The following is a 19592-nucleotide window of genomic DNA, read 5'->3' as shown; positions in this document are numbered from 1 at the left end:
CAACAGTAACATGGAATAGACTGTTTTTCGGTACGTGCCAGGTTCTTATGGCCTGGATTGGCCACTAGTGGTGTGCATTCGGTCCCTACGTATTGGAAATCTGCAATGGATATGGCCATATTCGTTGTATTTGTGGGGAAGCGAAACATATCATGATTCCCCACGAATACACGAATCTTCGCCGAATTATTTGGCCGCTTAAAGAAGCCAATTTAAACAACCCCCCCCTCCTGACCCCCCCCCCCCCAAGACTTACCAAAACTCCATGGTGGTCCAGCGGGGGGTCCGGGAGCCATCTCCTGAACTCACACCCTGGATTGCCAGTTTCAAAATGGCGCCGATAGCCTTTGACCTACCATGTCACAGGGGCTACCGGTGCCATTGGTCAGCCCTGTCACATGGATGGCTGACACCATCTTGTGTTCCTACCATGTGACAGGGGCTGACCAATGGCACCGATAGCCACTGTGACATGGTAGGGCAAAGGCTATCAGCGCCATTTTGATTACTGGCAGCCGACGGCCCGAGTGCAGGAGGTCACTCCTGGACCCCTGCTGGACTTTTGGCAAGTCTTGTGGGGGTCAGCAGGGTCCCCCAAGACTTGCCAAAAGTCCCTGGTAGTCCAGCGGGGGTCCGGGAGCGATCTCCTACACTCGGGCCGTCAGCTGCCAGTAATCAAAATGGCGCCGATAGCCTTTGCCCTTACTATGTCACAAGAGCTACCGGTGCCATTGGTCAGCCCCTGTCACATGGTAGGAGCACAAGATGTTGCTGATGGCCATGTGACAGAAGTTGACCATTGGCACTGGTAGCCCCTGTGACACAGTAGGTCAAAGGCTATCGGCGCCATTTTGAAACCGGCAGCCGAGCGTGTGAGTGCAGGGGATGGCTCTTGGACCCCCCCGCTGGATCTCCAGGGAGTTTTGGTAAGTCTTGGTGGGGTCAGGAGGGTGGGGGGTTGTAGTTAATTTAATTTTAGCAGGGAAACTAATAGAAATCGACGTATTGGGGCGCCATACGGACGAATGCAACGTATCTGCCCCCGACGAATCCGAATCCCGAATGCAACATATGGCCTGGGAGCTCCTCTTTAGATCCTATTTTTTCTTTGGCTCTTCAAAGCCAAATGATGGCAACCGCTAGGGTCAAGCTGGAGTTAATTAACTCTGGAGCATTCACCCCAGCAGACATTTTGATGTATAGTATTGTATGTATGGCATTACCGTTCAACAAAAGGGTGCCGTCCGCTGGGGTGAATGTGCCAGATTTAATTAACATGTGTGCCTACACCCCAGTTTGAAAGTTACCATCCCTGATTATAATTGTATTTATTAAGAGTTTGCAAGAAAAAGATTTTTGCATTTCATTTTATTGCTTCTGGTGGGTTTTTTTCTTTTAGCTTTTTTTTATGCTTTCTTTTGGCTCATTTCATTTTCTGTACTAAAATAAATATTAAACTAAAAGAAACACAAATAAAGTTTGCTCCCCCTTCCTATGCCAGAACCTTAAAATTGCCCCTCCCCAAACTTCCCTATAAGCAGCCCGCTTCCAGAGATATTGTTCTCTGTCCAAGGTCTGTGAAATCTTGCTAAGTAGAAAGGGGCAGGAGTGATCTCCAGTCACTCCTGCCCTGCCAGCTGACCGCCCTCAGGCCATGACTGAATGCTGTACGGCCATGGATCACAATGGTACCAGCTTTCGGGGCCTGCCGGCACCGCTTTGTGCAAGAAGGGGTGAGATACCTTTCATCTGAAATCCAGCATTGTGTTTAAGGATTACCATCACTAGGGACATGAATGGCTTGCTACAATATTAATCTCTACGTATAAGAAAAGGAACCCAGCTATTCACCATGCATGACACCGTCAAAGCCCGAAGAGGAGCCGGTGGATCCTTTACTAAAACACACAAAGGTGGATATTAAGAGCCCGGCGCGCTCATCAGTTAGGGGATGAACGCACAAGTCGGGCTTACACACGCCACCTTATTTTCAAATCTCGGAGACGCGTGCGCATCTCGGGCTGTGTCCACATCTCACAGAGTTTCAAAAATCTGGGCAGGTTATAGGCGTCCCGGGGAGGAGCCTAGAGATGTGCACGTACCTACCTACAGTCCAGGGCACGTACCTTACTTCTGCCATGAAGGAATAAAACTGCTGTTTCAGAGTGGTTTACAGGGTCTGGGAGGTGTACAGGCTATTAATTCAGAGGGATTTGGAGACCCTAAGCTCATAATTGGATGAACTGGTGAAACTGGCTATGGCCTGGCCATGCCCTTTTTTAAATTCCCTGACGTTCGCGGTAGTAACAGCATTTATGCACCTAGCTGTGTGCCCATTTAAAATTGGGTGCACATTAGGCACATGCCTACTGTATTTTATAATGAGAAAATATGCTGCTTGCATAGGAACATTTTTATATTTACCGTATTTATTTATTTATTTGGAGATTTTTTATATACCACGGTATGTATAGGTCTACATCACCTCGGTTTACAGTAAACAATAACTTAGCAACAGGCTTTACAAATAACAGGTTATACAGTAAGTAACAATATGTAGCAACAGGCTTTACAAATAACAGGTTATACAGTAAGTAACAATATGTAGCAACAGGCTTTACAAATAACAGGTTATACAGTAAGTAACAATATGTAGCAACAGGCTTTACATATAACAGGTTATACAGTAAGTAACAATATGTAGCAACAGGCTTTACATATAACAGGTTATACAGTAAGTAACAATATGCAGCAACAGGCTTTACAAATAACAGGTTATACAGTAAGTAACAATATGCAGCAACAGGCTTTACATATAACAGGTTATACAGTAAGTAACAATATGCAGCAACAGGCTTTACAAATAACAGGTTATACAGTAAGTAACAATATGCAGCAACAGGCTTTACAAATAACAGGTTATACAGTAAGTAACAATATGTAGCAACAGGCTTTACATATAACAGTTAATACAGCATGTAAACAATCAAAATCATCGGGTTTTACATAAATAACAATTTCCCGAGACCAAGATATAGCTTCTGTAAATATAATCACTAATGAAAGTTTAAAATCAGAGTAACTTAATCCATTAACCTGTTAAGGTCAAGGTCCTGACGTCTAGATAGAGTCAATTCACAGTATCGCACAATGGGAAGGCGGGGAAAAAGAGGGAAAGGCAGAGAAACGAACGAGTGGATTAAATAAGAACGTGGCGCAGAGGTGGCATAGATGTCGATCTAATAGATGAAGGAATTAAGACCATGGAGTATATGTTGGGATTGCAACAATGAGTTTAATTGAGTAAGATCGTATGTTTTCAATGTGTCCAGCAACTGCTGTGTTACGATTATAAGTATTAGGGTGTTGTTTATCAGCGCACATAAGTATATTTTATTATTTTAATGAGTTGTGTTTTATGTCTTAGCTATTTAAGTTTTAAGTTGTTTTAGAACATTGAGTGTTTTGCAGCTGAATGTGTATTATTAGTACTGTACATAGGAAGGCTATAAACTGATAAATACAAATAAATAAACGTACACGTATTTATGTGCACGTAAGTTAGAAAGTCGCAGTGCCCCTGGGCACGTACCAGTTTGACAGTTACCATCGCAAGTTTTATATAAAGAAACATTGCGAATGTGGAATAGGTATAATTCACATAGTAAATCAGGTGAAGATAAACTGTTTTCTTGCGATATTTAGATTCATCTGATTTATTGACCCCTGTCGTACCGTAATCTGTAAAAGAAAAGCCTCTTTTTTTGGGCTCTGGTGAATGCAATGCATGGCAGTTTTGCATTAGCATAACAAACATGTCCTTATGTAATAACTTTCCCCAATGCATTTCTCAGACATAAAACCTGCTTTTATTGGTTTTCGTTTTATTTTCATTTGAAATATGAAAGCTAGAATTAACCAGGCTAGGATCTGAGCCTCTGCTCCTGTAGGACTGCACAGATGTTCGTGCCAGATGCTTTTGACAGTGGAGTTATTTGTACAAATCAAGTTCCTGGGCCAATGGCAACAGCAGCAATTTGCAAATTTGTTCTTATAAAGCTCAATTTTCAATAGTCTGTGTAAGTGAAGCCGCCTAAATTTATGGTTGCATTGTTATAAACTGTGTGTGGCAGGAGCACGTTCGTATCTTCACGACATATGTATAATTGTAATGCTGGAAAGTGTATGCACTCTCTACGCATGCATCTATTTTACGCCCATGAGAATGGTAGCATGTACATGCAATGGCCCTGATTTATACACAGAGGCGTGGATTTTGTAAAGAATGAGCATAGTCCACGTTTGAAAATATTTACTCATGCGCACACTTTTAATCATCACCACTTTGCCAGCACGTCCAGCACTTCACCCAAAAGCTGCAGATCAAGACAACAGCAATTTTACTCCTGCAACTTAATTGGAAGTTGTAAAAGTTTACAGACAAGCTTGATAATGTTCGCATATATGCCACTTACAAAATAGCAGTTTGTGTGTGTGCTTCCAAAACCTGTTCCAGAATGCACCCAAACAGGCCCCTTTCTCCCTGCTAACGCTTACTTGAGACACTCGTGATGGTGCAAAAATAGCATATACATGCATGGACACACTACTTACGCGTGCATATGCTGATCTTACACACGTAACTACCGTATAACCCACAGAGTGTATATTAGCGACTTATTTAGCAAAACTGAGAAGTTAAGGATTGGGTTTATTATAAGGAGAAACTTATTGTATGTCAGCAAAGACATCACAAGTAAACAAAGAACTCTCTCCTTATCTAGATTGCATATTACATTCTTAAAATCTTGAAAAATAGAAAGTGTTTTCTATAAATTCAACAATCAGCATGACTACATGAAGCATAGTTAGCAATTGCCCCTTACTGGAGCACGCTCAATGTTATCTGTGTGATGTATACGTGTATGTATTTATTTATTTAACATTAAAATATACATCATATCGGTTTACATTATAACGAAAAGAAGGAAAGTACAATGAGCAGGGGAGGGGGAAGTGGGCAATTGATAAATAAGAGCCACGAGACTCAGGAACAGCAAGCGTAGCAACAATGCAACTGAAAAGAGAGGAAACAGAGAGATGGAAAATAATTAACATGAAAAACAACAATTACAACAATTTTTACACGTGATAGAAGATTGCATTGGATTTATATCTGGGAGAAATAAGACAACAAATGTGGAAGGGTAGGTGAGTCAGGCGTCAACGAAACATTAGTCTGGGAAAGCTTGTTGAAAGAGCCATGTCGTTATCATTTTCCTGAATTTGAGAGGGCAGGGCTCGAGGGGTAGAGAATTCCAGAGCATGGGGCCAGCGATTGAGAGGGCGTGATCCCTTGGGGTTGTAAGTCGGCTTGTAAGAGGGAGGACTTGTAGTGTGTATTTACGGTTTGTTCTCGTGGGATGGGAGGATCTTGAGAGTTGTAAAGATTCACTGAGCCGCGAGGAATTATGATTGTGGATGGCTTTGTGCAAAATGGTGAGGGTTTTAAACAGGATGCGGGATGAGATGGGGAGCCAGTGTAAGTCTTTGAGGATAGGGGCTATGTGATCAAATTTACGGGCATTACTGATGATCCTCGTCGTTGCATTTTGTAATATGTGGAGAGGTTTGATGTTGGAGAAAGGGTATGTATGTGTGTATCTATCCATGTTACGTGTGTGCATTGATAGAGAGTATGACTTGCTTTATTTCTAGCAAATCTCAACATTTTATTCAGGGACTGAGTAGGAATAGGCATTGTGGATTCATTAATGTTAAATTAATTGCACTGATTATCTAAAGAGATTTATTGAGAAATTGTCTTTAAAAGACCCTTATCAAGATTGACCCATTGGCTCTATGGCAAGTGCAGCACACTCTCATGAAAAGGACCCGCCTTCAATTCTCAAGTCAGATCTCCACTCTCCAGGCCAGCCAAAGCTGCAGAAACAGAGCTCACTGTCCCAGTGAGGAGGGAGTACGAGTCATTGTGCAACAGCGGCACCTGGTGATGACTTAGAATCCACATTAGCTGAGTTCCAGAAGGAACCAGAGTTTATGGTCCCTACTTGAGAGCTCTCACTGCCATGGCAAGTCTGAATGCTGGGGACAGAGGAGGAATATGAAAACAGCAGGAAAATTCCCAGGAGGATGTTAATGAAGATTCCTGATATTGTAGCCCAGCAAAGGCTGTGGCAGCCCAAAGGAGCAGGAGGAACCTGCAGGGCCAAAAACTACATTTCCACCTCCATGCGGGCGTTGGCCGGGACAGTGCCATTTTGTATTGTCCCAGTGAAGCACGCGCCAGCAGCTTTCTAGGGGAGGTAGGGCGGGTTTAGAAGTTGGGGTGGAGAGGGGGAAAAGGGAGGAAAGGAAGTTAGGGGGATAGGGAAGATCCCTCCCAGTCCGCTCCTTAATTGGTGTGGACTGGGAGGGAACTGGGCAAAGGCCTGGTCACGTCACCATGCGTGTATTCAAAAATCCCCCTCCCCCCCCGTGCGCACGCGAGTGGACACATGCACGCACATGTGCACGCGGTTACAAAACTGAGCACTCGTGTGCATGTGGGTTTTGGATTTTCTAACCAGCGCGTGTCGCCGCTTTCATGTTATAAAATCAGAGCATCCATGTGCGCGTGCTGGGCTTTAAAAATGTCCTATTAAATGTGCATTATAAATGTAGTACATAACTGTTTAGCATTAAACATATCTAAAACACAAGCTGCAATGTAGTCCTCAAAGGTACGCACCAGAGAATGCAAGATTTGGATTTGCAAAACATATCGTACCCATTTCAAAGACAGTTTGAGACCTGGGGGTCATTCTAGAAACTAATCTTTCAATGAAGGCCCACGTTAAACATATAGGGGTAGATTTTTCAAAGGGGTATCCTACGCGCGTACCCACCAAAAACCTACCCCAAACCCCCCCCCGCGCCCGCCGAGCCTATTTTGCATAGGCTCGGCGGCGCGTGCAAGCCCCGGGACGTGCGTAAGTCCCGGGGCTTGCATGGAGAGGCGTGTCGGGGGCGTGCCGGGAGTGACGCGGCATTTCAGGGGCATGGCGCGGGTGACGCGACGTTTCGGGGGCGGCGCTGGGGGCGTGGTTTCAGCCTGGGGGCGTTCTGGGGGCGTGGCCGTGCCCTCCGGAACAGCCCCCGGGTCGGGTGATGGCGCGCCAGCAGCCCGCTGGCACGCACAGATTTACATCTCCCTCCGGCAGGCGTAAATCCAGCGATAAAGGTAGGGGGGGTGTTAGGTAGGGGAAAGGAGGGGAAGGTGAGGGGGGGGCGAAAGAAAGTTCCCTCCGAGGCCGCTCCGATTTCGGAGCGGCCTCGGAGGGAACGGAGGCAGGCTGCTCGGCTTGCGCAGGCTGCCCAAAATTGGCAGCCTTGCGCGCGCCGAACCCGGATTTTAATGTATACACTCGGCTACGCGCGTATCTATTGAAATCCCGTGTACTCTTGTTCGCGCTCGCACAAAATTATAAAATCTACCCCATAATTCGACCTGGATATATAAAGCTTCACTGTTAAGACATTTAAAATCTTTGAGCATGGAAGATTTCAGAACAGTTTTGCAATCTCCACTCTTTGCCAGGACAGATTATTGCAATTCCCTATTGTTGGGTGTTCCAACCTCTACCCTGCAATCATTCATTGCTGCAAAGGTTTGTGGCCAGATTGCTGTCTGGTATAAAAATAAGATATAATCGTATAACTCCAGTACTGGTCACCCTTCATTGGCTCCCGGTTAGATCTAGAATTAGATATAAGATCTTAATTCTAATTCATAAATTGATAAATGCTACTAAATCTGTGTGGGCAGGGTCTACATTAAGTATCTGTACTCCTTCAGGAACATTGAGGTCACATAGTAAGGGTCTGTTGGACGTTCCAGCAGCTCAGGAAGCACGCGCTGGTGAAGTGATAGACATTTTTCTTTCGCTGGTCCGGCATTGAGGAACGCCTTGCCTGAACATCTTAGAATACCGAGTGATGTTAAACATTTTTTAAAAAGTATAAATACCTGGTTATATGCCAAAGAATTTGTAGTAGATAGTGAAGAGTGATGAGATGTTTTCTGTATTTTATTTTACATGTTCTTAGGTGTAGACACAATTATTTTTAATGTGTATGTATATTTGTAAACCGCCTCTATGTAATGAGCGGCGATATAAATTAAACACTATTAGTTTTACATGGAGGTGATAAATAATTATCAATGTGAAGGTGGTCAGCCGCGTTCCCCCCACATAAAAATGGTGCCAGTACCCAATACCAGTTACGCTCCCCCTGAAGTAAGGACATTAACCGCCCGGCTCTCCCCAAAGTCACGCATTCATGTTAAAAGGGCTGCTCGCTGTGTTCTTTTGTGCCGCTGTTTCCAACAGTGGCCAATCCAAGTCACAAGTACCTGGCAAGTACCCAAACATTAGAGAGATCACAGGCTACTATTGCTTATTAATTACTGTAATAGCAGTTTATGGATTTAACCTCTAGGAACTTATCCAAACCTTTTTTTAAACCCAGTAACACTAACTGCTGAAATCACAACCTCTGGCAATGAATTCCAGAGCTTAACTATACGAGGAGGAAAAAAGAATTTCCTTTGATTTGTTTTAATTGAGCTACTTGCTAACTTCATGGAATGTCCCCTTTAGTCCTTCTATTATCTGAGAGAGTAAATAACCAATTTGAATTAACTTGTTCAAGTCCTTTCATGATTTCATAGACTTCTATCATATCCCCCCCTCAGCCATCTCTTCTCCAAACTGAAAAGTCCTAACCTCTTCAGCCTTTCCACATAGAGGAGCTGTTCCATCCCCTTTATCATTTTGGTTGCCCTTCTCTGTACCTTCTCCATCGCAACTATATCTTTTTTGAGATGCGATGACCAGAATTGTACACAGTATTCAAGGTGGGGTCTCACCATGGAGCGATACAGAGGCATTATGACATTTTCCGTTCTATTAACCATTCCCTTCCTAATAATTCCTAACATTCGGTTTGCTTTTTTGACTGCTGCAGCACACTGAGCCGACGATTTTAAAGTATTATCCACTATGATGCTTAGATCTTTTTCCTGGGTGGTAGCTCCTAATATGGAAACTAACATCGTGTAACTACAGCAAGGGTTATTTTTCCCTATATGCAACACCTTGCACTTGTCCACATTAACATTCATCTGCCATTTGGATGCCCAATCTTCCAGTCTTGCAAGGTCCTCCTGCAATTTATCACAATTCGCTTGTGATTTAACTACTCTGAATAATTGTGTATCATTTACAAATTGATAACTTCGTCGTATTTCTTTCCAGATCATTTATAAATATATTGAAAAGCACCGGTCCAAGTACAGATCCCTGAGGCACTCCACTGACCACTCCCTTCCATTGAGAAAATTGTCCATTTAATCCTACTCTCTGTTTCCTGTCTTTTAACCAATTTGTAATCCACGAAAGGACATCGCCACCTATCCCATGACTTTTTAGTTTTCTTAGAAGCCTCTCATGAGGGACTCTGTCAAACACCTTCTGAAAATCCAAATACACTGCATCTTCCTTTTACCCTTCTATCCCCAGCCTTTAAAACCTCACTAACTAGCCTAATTTGTTATGTTTTATTAGTTACATGCTGTCCATAGCAGAAGTAAAGCTTCACAGATAAGGATCCCAGTGCGCACCTGTGCACGTAAATACTTAAGCGCAGATTTCATTGTGAAATCTAGGAATGCACCCACCCAGACCCTGCTCTAAGCCGTCCCTTTAAAAAAAAAAAATGTTGTGCATGTGCTGGGAGATACGCAGGTACTCACGCAATTTTTAAAATCCATACAGCGCGAGCTGTCCCACCTTCTGTGCATATCTCCCGGGTTACTTGCACGTAGGGCTTTTAAGGTTTGCCTTTATAATCCTAATAAAAAATTATAATGTGTACTATAAACTATATATCAATCCATGTACAAAGATATGAGATGATATGAGATTATAAATCTAATAAAGAACTTATAATGTGCGCTATAAACTATATATCAATCCATGTACAAAGATATGAGATTATAAATCTAATAAAGAAATTATAATGTGCACTATAAACTATATATCAATCCATGTACAAAGATATGAGATTATAAATCTAATAAAGAAATTATAATGTGCACTATAAACTATATATCAATCCATGTACAAAGATATGAGATTATAAATCTAATCAAGAAATTATAATGTGTACTATAAACTATATATCAATCCATGTACAAAGATATGAGATGATATGAGATTATAAATCTAATAAAGAACTTATAATGTGCGCTATAAACTATATATCAATCCATGTACAAAGATATGAGATTATAAATCTAATAAAGAAATTATAATGTGCACTATAAACTATATATCAATCCATGTACAAAGATATGAGATTATAAATCTAATAAAGAAATTATAATGTGCACTATAAACTATATATCTATCCATGTACAAAGATATGAGATTATAAATCTAATAAATAAATTATAATGTGCACTATAAAGTATATATCAATCCATGTAGAAAGATATGAGATTATAAATCTAATAAATAAATTATAATGTGCACTATAAAGTATATATCAATCCCTGTACAAAGATATGAGGTTATAAATCTAATAAAGAAATTATAATGTGCGCTATAAAGTATATATCAATCCATGTACAAAGATATGAGATTATAAATCTAATAAAGAAATTATAATGTGCACTATAAACTATATATCAATCCATGTACAAAGACATGAGATTATAAATCTAATAAATAAATTATAATGTGCGCTATAAAGTATATATCAATCCATGTACAAAGATATGAGATTATAAATCTGATAAAGAAATTATAATATTGACTTGGCTGTTTAAACAAGCCTTTCCTGAACCTAACTGAAGCACCGCAATAACTACTGAGTGACTTTCAGCACAATGTAAATAATAGCTCATCCTACTCATAGGTTACTCTAGCTTTGTCTCCTTCTTCCCCCTTGTTTTATTGTAACTTTTTTGCTCCTCTTCACTTGTTAAATGTTCAAGGCTTTTTACGCCCCCTGTTACCTGTAAACCAGCGTGATGTGATGATTGTATCATGAATGCCGGTACAGAAAAGCTCTAAATAAATAAATATGCACTATAAACTATATATCTATCACTGTACAAAGATATGAGATTATAATTCTAATAAATAAATTATAATATGCATTATAAATGGGGACGGTAACGTTCAAATAGCCGTGCGGGCATACATGTACGAATGCATGCTGAGTTGCGCCAGTGGACACGGCAATTTAATTAAAAACTTGCGCATATATACATGTGCATGGTATAAAATTGTCTGCACGCTTATAAGGATTTGCGCATGTGTGCACAAATGCCTGCTCTACCATGTAAGTGGCCGGGATTTTCTAAATAATGCGCTGTGACACAATAGAACTTTCCCCCAGTTTACCCTGTTAAGAGATCGGATTCGCCCCCCTGTTTAACCTCCCTTTTACCCTTCTAACCCTGACCCATAAAACCCCGCTGACTCACCTAGTTTTTTTATTATAATACTTACACGTCCTCCATAACAGAAGTAAAGCTGTGCGGTAGGGGACCCTGGCACGCGTGTGTGCATATAAGTACTTATGCGCACATTTCAAGGTAACTTCCCGGAAAGCCCGTGTCCCACCCGTGCTCCGTCCAGATTATGCCCCATGCCGCTTCCCTTTTTTATTTATTATAATACTTACACGCCCTCCATAACAGAAGTAAAACCGTGCGGTAGGGGACCCTGGCACACGCGCGTGTGCATATAAGTACTTACGCGTACATTTCAAGGTAACTTCCCGGAAAGCCCGTGTCCCACCCGTGCTCCGTCCAGATTATGCCCCATGCCTCTTCCCTTTTTTAAACGTTTTCTTCGTGCACATACTGGGAGATACATGCGTACTCGTACACTTTTTAAAATCCGCACGGTGCGCTCTGGTCCGAGACACATGCATATGTCCCGGCTTTGGCACACGTAGGGCTTTTGAAATCGACCTTTATATATGATCCTTTATAGAAAGATACAAATGTGCATTCTAAGTCTGTGGCTAGTAGGCTTGTCTGAGCCTCCAGGAGGCATGGGGTGGAGTCCTGGCAGCTTATGGATGACAAGCTGGCATTGCTAGGGAGCTGGAGTAGCATGCAGCTCTCTGCAGTGTGCAACGCCTTGCAAATACATGGCCATAGGGTGACTCGGGCAGGGCACGTCACCTCGACCATCTTGGGAACAGATTCTGGATGTTTGGCAGGTGCAGGATCCCCTCAACCAGGGAAAAGAGGTGGTGGTGGTGGTGGGGTTAGAGGGTTGAGGCTCAGCACCAGGTACCTGTATTTGTTCTGTTAATAAAGCTGCAGCCATGTATATTCCAAAGTGATACAATGTATCTGTCTGTTTGTGGGCTGGTGTGTGATAGAGATGTGAATCGTGTGATCGATCGTCTTAACGATCGATTTTGGCTGGGGGGGGGAGGGAATCGGATCGACGCGGTTTTGTTTTTTTAAATATCGTGTAAATCGTAAATCGGGGGAGGGCGGGAAAACCGGCACACTAAAACAACCGTAAAACCCACCCCGACCCTTTAAAATAAATCCCCCACCCTCCCGAACCCCCCTCAAAATGTCTTAAATTACCTGGGGTCCAGTGGGGGGGGGGTCCCGGTGTGATCTTCCACTCTCGGGCCACGGGTGCGTTGATAGAAATGGCGCCGGCGCTATTTTGGTTCCTGTCCCCTGTCGTCACGAGCATAGGAGATCGCTCCCGGACCCCCGCTGGACCCCCAGGGACTTTTGGCCAGCTTGGGGGGGCCTCCTGACCCCCACAAGACTTGCCAAAAGTCCAGCGGGGGTCTGGGAATGACCTCCTGCACTCGAATCGTGTTGCCGTATTGCAAAATGGCCATATGGCCGGCGCCATTTTGCAAAATGGCGCCGGCCGTACGGCAACACGATTCGAGTGCAGGAGGTTGCTCCCGGACCCCCCGCTGGACCCCCAGGGACTTTTGGCCAGTTTGTGGGGCCTCCTGACCCCCACAAGACTTGCCAAAAGTCCAGCGGCCGGCGCCATTTTGCAAAATGGCGCCGGCCGTACCGCAACATGATTCGAGTGCAGGAGGTCGTTCTGGACCCCTGCTGGACTTTTGGCAAGTCTTGTGGGGGTCAGGAGGCCCCCCAAAGCTGGCCAAAAGTCCCTGGGGGTCCAGCGGGGGTCCGGGAGCGATCTCCTATGCTTGTGACGTCGGGGGACAGGAACCAATGGCGCCGGCGCTACCTTGACATATGACAGGGCAAAGGTAGCGCCGGCGCCATTTCTATCAACGCACCTGTGGCCCGAGAGTGGAAGATCACACCGGGACCCCCCCCCCACTGGACCCCAGGTAATTTAAGACATTTTGGGGGGGTTCGGTAGGGTGGGGGATTTATTTTAAAGGGTTGGGGTGGGTTTAGGGTTGTTTTAGTGTGCTGGTTTTCCCGCCCTCCCCCTTCCCCTCATTTATGATTTTTGACGATAAATCGGGGGAATTCCTATTGTATATCGCCTCTAACGATTTTTGACGATTTAAAATATATCGGACGATATTTTAAATCGTCAAAAAACGATTCACATCCCTAGTGTGTGATCATTGTGTGGGAAGGAGGAACTGGTACTGCATGCCATGCCACAACCTTGTATAAAGATATAAATGTTCATTATAAATTTCAATAATATACACTATATAGTATATATACACCGTCCTTAAGTTTTAACTTGTACACTCTATGGTAATATTATTTACCGGCCTATCTTCCTTCCAGCTTGTTGCAAGCTTCCAAGTTCTCTCCCCTTGTTGATTGTAACTTTTTGACTTATTCCTACTTATTGTTATCTTTCGTTTACGTGAATTTGTTACTCTTGTTTTTCCCTTTGTTAAATTGTAAACCGATCTGATATGGTAAATTTACTATGAAGGTCGGTATAAAAAACTGTTAAATAAATAAATAAATAAATAAATAAAATATCTACCTCCTGAACAAAGATATGTGTATTAAACATTTAATAAATAAATGTTAATATTCACTATAAACTATATATCACCTCCATGCAATGATATAAAACTGCATTATAAATCTAAATAAATAGAATTGTAATATGCACTTTTAACATGAATAGTAGAGAGGAAATTCAGTAGTGCTGACAACCTAAGTTGCATGACTAAAGGTCTTTTATTATTACTATTGCATAAGCAGGGCCAGCTCCAGGCACCCTGGGATCTTCATTTTTTTAGTGCTCCACACCAACACCAGTGCCAATGGCACCAGGAATGTCCCTCAGCTCATAGCGCCCCTGGCTTCTGCCCAGTGTATCCTACTCAAAAGCCAGCACTCAGTGTAGGTTATTTTATTCATTTATATTCTGCTTTTCAGATATGTCAAAGTGGATTAGATCTGGGTCCTATGGTTATGTCCCTGCCCTCAGAGCTCACAATCTCTGTTTGTATTTAAGGCAATGAAGGGTGAAATGATTTGCCCACGGTTACAAGGAGCAGTAGTGGGATTTGAAACTTGGCTTCTCTGGTTTGTAGCCCGCTGCTCTAATCATTAGGCTATTACTAAGTGAGAAAGAACCCAAGCACTTCTAGACATGTTCTTTATTTTATTTATTTATTTAGGCTTTTTATATATTATTCCAAATGTAGATCACAACGGTTTACAAGATCTGCATCCATAGTCATGATCAACGATTATGTACTGTGTCAACATTCACCTTCTAGTTCGACACCGCATTATATACATTAGGGATGTGAATCGGGCTTCGGACGATTGAAAATATCGTCAATATTTTCAAAATCGTCAGAAATCGGGGGCTTCCCCAAAACGATAGGAAAACCCCACCGTATTGATCATGGGGGTTCCCTTATCGTTTTGGGGGAGGGCGGGAAAAACAGCAGCCGATAAACAAAACGCGAACAGGCCCGATGGGAAAAAACCCACATGTGAATCTGAACCGGAATCTGAACCGATTCCGGTTCCGATTCACATCTCTAATTATTATTGCTCGCTCTGATATTATCTCTGGTGATGTAGATGATATCAGATTATTGGTCTTTTATGTTAGATCGTATGCTCTTCTGAAAAGCCACATTTTCAGTTCACATTTGAAATTATTTTTATCTGTTTTAAATATTGACTCAGGAAGGGATTTTGTGGTTTCGAGTACCATAAGCAGACCTTTTCTTGTGATCTTGGGTCTCTCTGAGGTGTGTAGTTTTGAATTGTCACTCCTAATAAACTTGGCCTAAAGTTGTTGTTGATATTGAATATTAGAGCTAAAGCTTTATAGTGAATTCTGGATTGTATAGGAAGCCAGTGCAGTGCAGTCAACGAGGGGGTGATGTGATCAATTTTCCTTGTTCCTAGTAAGAGTCTCACAGAGACATTGTGAAGAGGCTGTAAGTTATTAGCTCTGAGATGATTCACTGCTCTTTGTTCTGGGAAATTAAGAGGAATCCATAAGTAATAAAAGAACCGGTCTGGCTGACTAGGAATAAAATTAATGCAGAGAGATAATAATAATTATATGGCATAAAAATTAGAAATACCTGAAACCACAAGGAAACCACAAATGCATTTTCACAATTTTTCGGGAGGACAGCTTTCTTATTATGTTGCATTTTTATCACATGGTGTCCTATAATGATCATCATCAATGTAACATGAAATATTTTGTTTTTCTCTTGCAGAAATGCTGGACTCCAACAATATCATCACTTTCAATGGCCTGGCCAACAGCTCCAGTTACCACATTTTTGTTTTGGATGAAGAAAGAAGCAGATTGTACGTTGGAGCAAAGGATCACATATTTTCTTTTAATCTAGTTAATATCAAGGAGTTTCAAAAGGTATCCTCATTTTAATTTTGAGGTGATGTAGTCAATTCTAGACTACAGTTTTTTTTAAACACAATGTATACTAGGTAAAGAAAGTTGCAAAGTGCAACGACCATAATGTTGTGTGTACTTTACCAGTGAATGATGTCTTCAGTGTTCTTTTCAGAGGATAGGAGGCTGAAATTATAGCTTATGAAGCACAGTGTTTAGTTCTTGACAAAACTCTGCTACATGACTCAACTCTATTTATTTTTACTTTTTATTCATTCAGTCTTATATTCCGCAATTCCAAAAATACATCCAATGCAGATTACAGTTAAACATTCATAATACAATCATAAAAACACTTTCAAAAGATTCACACAATTATCAACAAGGTAAAATAAGCAAGATAAAAACATTCTTACTTAAAAGCTTCTATACAACACAAAGATTTGTGTTTTTCCCTTTAAAGCCTTCAAATCCTGTTCATCCCTTAATTTAGCTGGAAGATTGTTCTAAAGAATAGGGGCAACACAAGAGAGAGTTTTAAATCACGTTGACTGTAATTTGAAAACACACGGGGAAGGAATAATTAAAAGATATTTATATGCTGAATGCAAGTTTCTCTTCGGCACATATGACAATAACTTATTCAAGGGACATAAGAGGGGAGGAACCATTGACTTCAGCATTTGACACTGTAAACCATGAAAGGATGCTTAGACATTTATGTGAAATAGTGAGTCCTGGAAAGGTTTCATCAGACAGGAAACAACATGATACATGTTCTACTTGGGTCAACTTTACAACTGAAGTGCTCTTTTGTAGACATTATGAGCTATTTTATTTAATAATTATGTGTCCCCTTTGGAAAGAATTTTCAAGACCCTTGAGTTAAAGTATTTCATCTACATAGATGATATACAGTTTTGTTTTGTTTTTTTTATTCAGAGATCTTTTTCCAGGAATGTATGCAAAATGTAAATAATTAGTTGAAATTGCAATATGTTATCTCTGAGCATTGGGAAAACCTTGTTAATATGAGTATGGAGGAAAACACTACCATTTAGTTTAAATACTATAGTTTATAAGCAAGAACTATTAAAGGGTGTTTTGAAACAAGAAACCTTGGGGCTCATTTTACATTCACAACTAATGAGGCCTCATCTGAAGACAGTGCTAAATAGGGTATTTAATAAGTTGAAGTTGTTGAGACCATTGAAGAATTTATTGCCTCCGAATTACTTTTGATCTGTGCTTCGGACATTAATATTTGGCCAGTTAGAATTTTTCAGCAGCTTGTATATTGGTCTACCACAAAATAGTCTTCATGTGCTACACCTCGTACAAAATGCTGCCATGAGAGTATTAATGGGGATTTTGGTATCTGAGCGCACCTCTCCTGCTCTGATGAGCCTTCATTTATTGCCGGTCAGGTGGCGGCTGCAATTCCTAGTTGGGTAACAGAAGTTGCTTTTCTCTGGTGTTTAAGAGTTAATTGGACAGAATGTGCACAGTATGCCATATGACAATCCGAACATTCATCAAACTTAATGCTTGCTTTTCTTCTGAATGAAGACATGAAAGATGCAATGTTAAATTTAGAGACCAAAAATAATTCCCAATAACGTGCACTACTACAGTATAAGGAGGAAGGACATAAGAACATGCCATACTGGGTCAGACCAAGGGTCCATCAAGCCCAGCATCCTGTTTCCAACAGTGGCCAATCCAGGAACTCAGAACCAATTTATAAACTCAATAGGGATCATCCCTTAGAGTCCTGTAGTCCTTATCCATAGGTCCAAACCACCTTCCTCCTAAGATCTTATATTAATTTTTAATTAGAATTTGATCTTTAGTTCAACTCAATTTTTCTTTTATATTTTTACTTTTTTTTTTTTAAATTATGCACATCCATGCACTTTCTAATCGATGTCAATCCTTTATCTTAAAAGTCAATGGCAACTCGGTAAAAGCTCAGTCCATTTGTCTACAGGATTATGACCACGTTCATTTTATGTCTTATAATTTTTCATCCAACTGACAACAGTGGGGCGGATTTTAAAAGGTTCACATGCGTAAATCCTCAGGATTTACGCGCTTAACAGTTCCTGCGTGCGTCAAGCCTATTTTGCATAGGCCCAGCGACGCGCTCAAAGCCCCGGGACGTGCATATGTCCCGGGGCTTTGTGAAAGGGGCGGGGGTGTGGCCAAGGCCTCCGGCACTCAGCCGGCGTGCGCAACCTACACCTGTCCAGAGGCAGGCACAACTTATGAAATAAAGGGGGGGGGGAGTTAGTATGGGGGGAGGGCAAAAGGAAAGTTCCTTCCAAGGTCGCTCCGATTTCGGAGTGGCCTCGGAGGGAATGGGGAAAGCCACTGGGGCTCCCCCAGGGCTCGGAGCACAGAAGGTGCACTACTGTGCACCCCCTTGCGCGCCTTGACCCTGGATTTTATAACATGCTCGCAGCTGTGCGCGCATGTTATAAAATCAGGCGTACATTTGTGCGCGCCGGGTAGCACGCACAAAGTACCCCGCTCGCGAAGGTTTAAATATCCGGCCCAATGTACTTAATGAGGCACCCGACGTAACGCTATGTTTCAAACCTTTTCTGCATCAGGATAAGTATTGCAAAGGATGTCCTTCTTTTTTTGCCATCACAGACTTAATTGATTCGCACAGGTAGTAATTGTAGTTCAAAGCATAACGCTATGTTGGATGCCTCCTTAAGACTGTTTGACTGGATGAAGTTTTGCTGCTCCTTCTAGACTAAAAGAAAAGAAAGTGTTTAAGAGAAGTCTTACAGTTTAAATTTTTATTTGCATAAGAAACCTTCAAAAAAAGGTACTTTGAGACCGATAGGGATGTGAATCGTGTCCTCGATCGTCTTAACGATCGATTTCGGCTGGGAGGGGGAGGGAATCGTATTGTTGCCGTTTGGGGGGGGTAAAATATCGTGAAAAATCGTGAAAAATCGAAAAATCGAAAAACCGGCACACTAAAACCCCCTAAAACCCACCCCCGACCCTTTAAATTAAATCCCCCACCCTCCCGAACCCCCCCCCAAATAACTTAAATAACCTGCGGGTCCAGCGGCGGTCCGGAACGGCAGCGGTCCGGAACGGGCTCCTGCTCCTGCATCTTGTCGTCTTCAGCCGGCGCCATTTTTCAAAATGGCGCCGAAAATGGCGGCGGCCATAGACGAAAAAGATTGGACGGCAGGAGGTCCTTCCGGACCCCCGCTGGACTTTTGGCAAGTCTCGTGGGGGTCAGGAGGCCCCCCACAAGCTGGCCAAAAGTTCCTGGAGGTCCAGCGGGGGTCAGGGAGCGATTTCCCGCCGCGAATCGTTTTCGTACGGAAAATGGCACCGACCATACGCGTATGGCCGGCGCCATTTTCCATACGGAAAATGGCGCCGGCAGGAGATCGACTGCAGGAGGTCGTTCAGCGAGGCGCCGGAACCCTCGCTGAACGACCTCCTGCAGTCGATCTCCTGCCGGCGCCATTTTCCGTACGGAAAATGGCGCCGGCCATACGCGTATGGCCGGTGCCATTTTCCGTACGAAAACGATTCGCGGCGGGAAATCACTCCCTGACCCCCGCTGGACCTCCAGGAACTTTTGGCCAGCTTGTGGGGGGCCTCCTGACCCCCATGAGACTTGCCAAAAGTCCAGCGGGGGTCCGGAAG

General features: G+C 42.6%; 1 protein-coding gene across 3 annotated transcripts in view; it reads left to right on the top strand.

Annotated features, from left to right (window-relative positions):
* The window catches only part of SEMA3A (semaphorin 3A), a 461793-nt gene that overhangs the window by 117113 nt on the left and 325088 nt on the right, over positions 1-19592 (top strand). For all 3 annotated transcript variants that reach the window (XM_029615640.1, XM_029615639.1, XM_029615641.1), the window contains one exon: positions 15772-15929. In XM_029615640.1, the coding sequence (XP_029471500.1) occupies positions 15772-15929 (158 nt within the window). The remainder of the gene's footprint in view (positions 1-15771; positions 15930-19592) is intronic.

Source organism: Rhinatrema bivittatum, chromosome 9, assembly GCF_901001135.1.
Source record: "Rhinatrema bivittatum chromosome 9, aRhiBiv1.1, whole genome shotgun sequence".
NCBI lineage: Eukaryota > Metazoa > Chordata > Amphibia > Gymnophiona > Rhinatrematidae > Rhinatrema > Rhinatrema bivittatum.
This window is presented reverse-complemented; position numbering and strand designations above follow the sequence as displayed.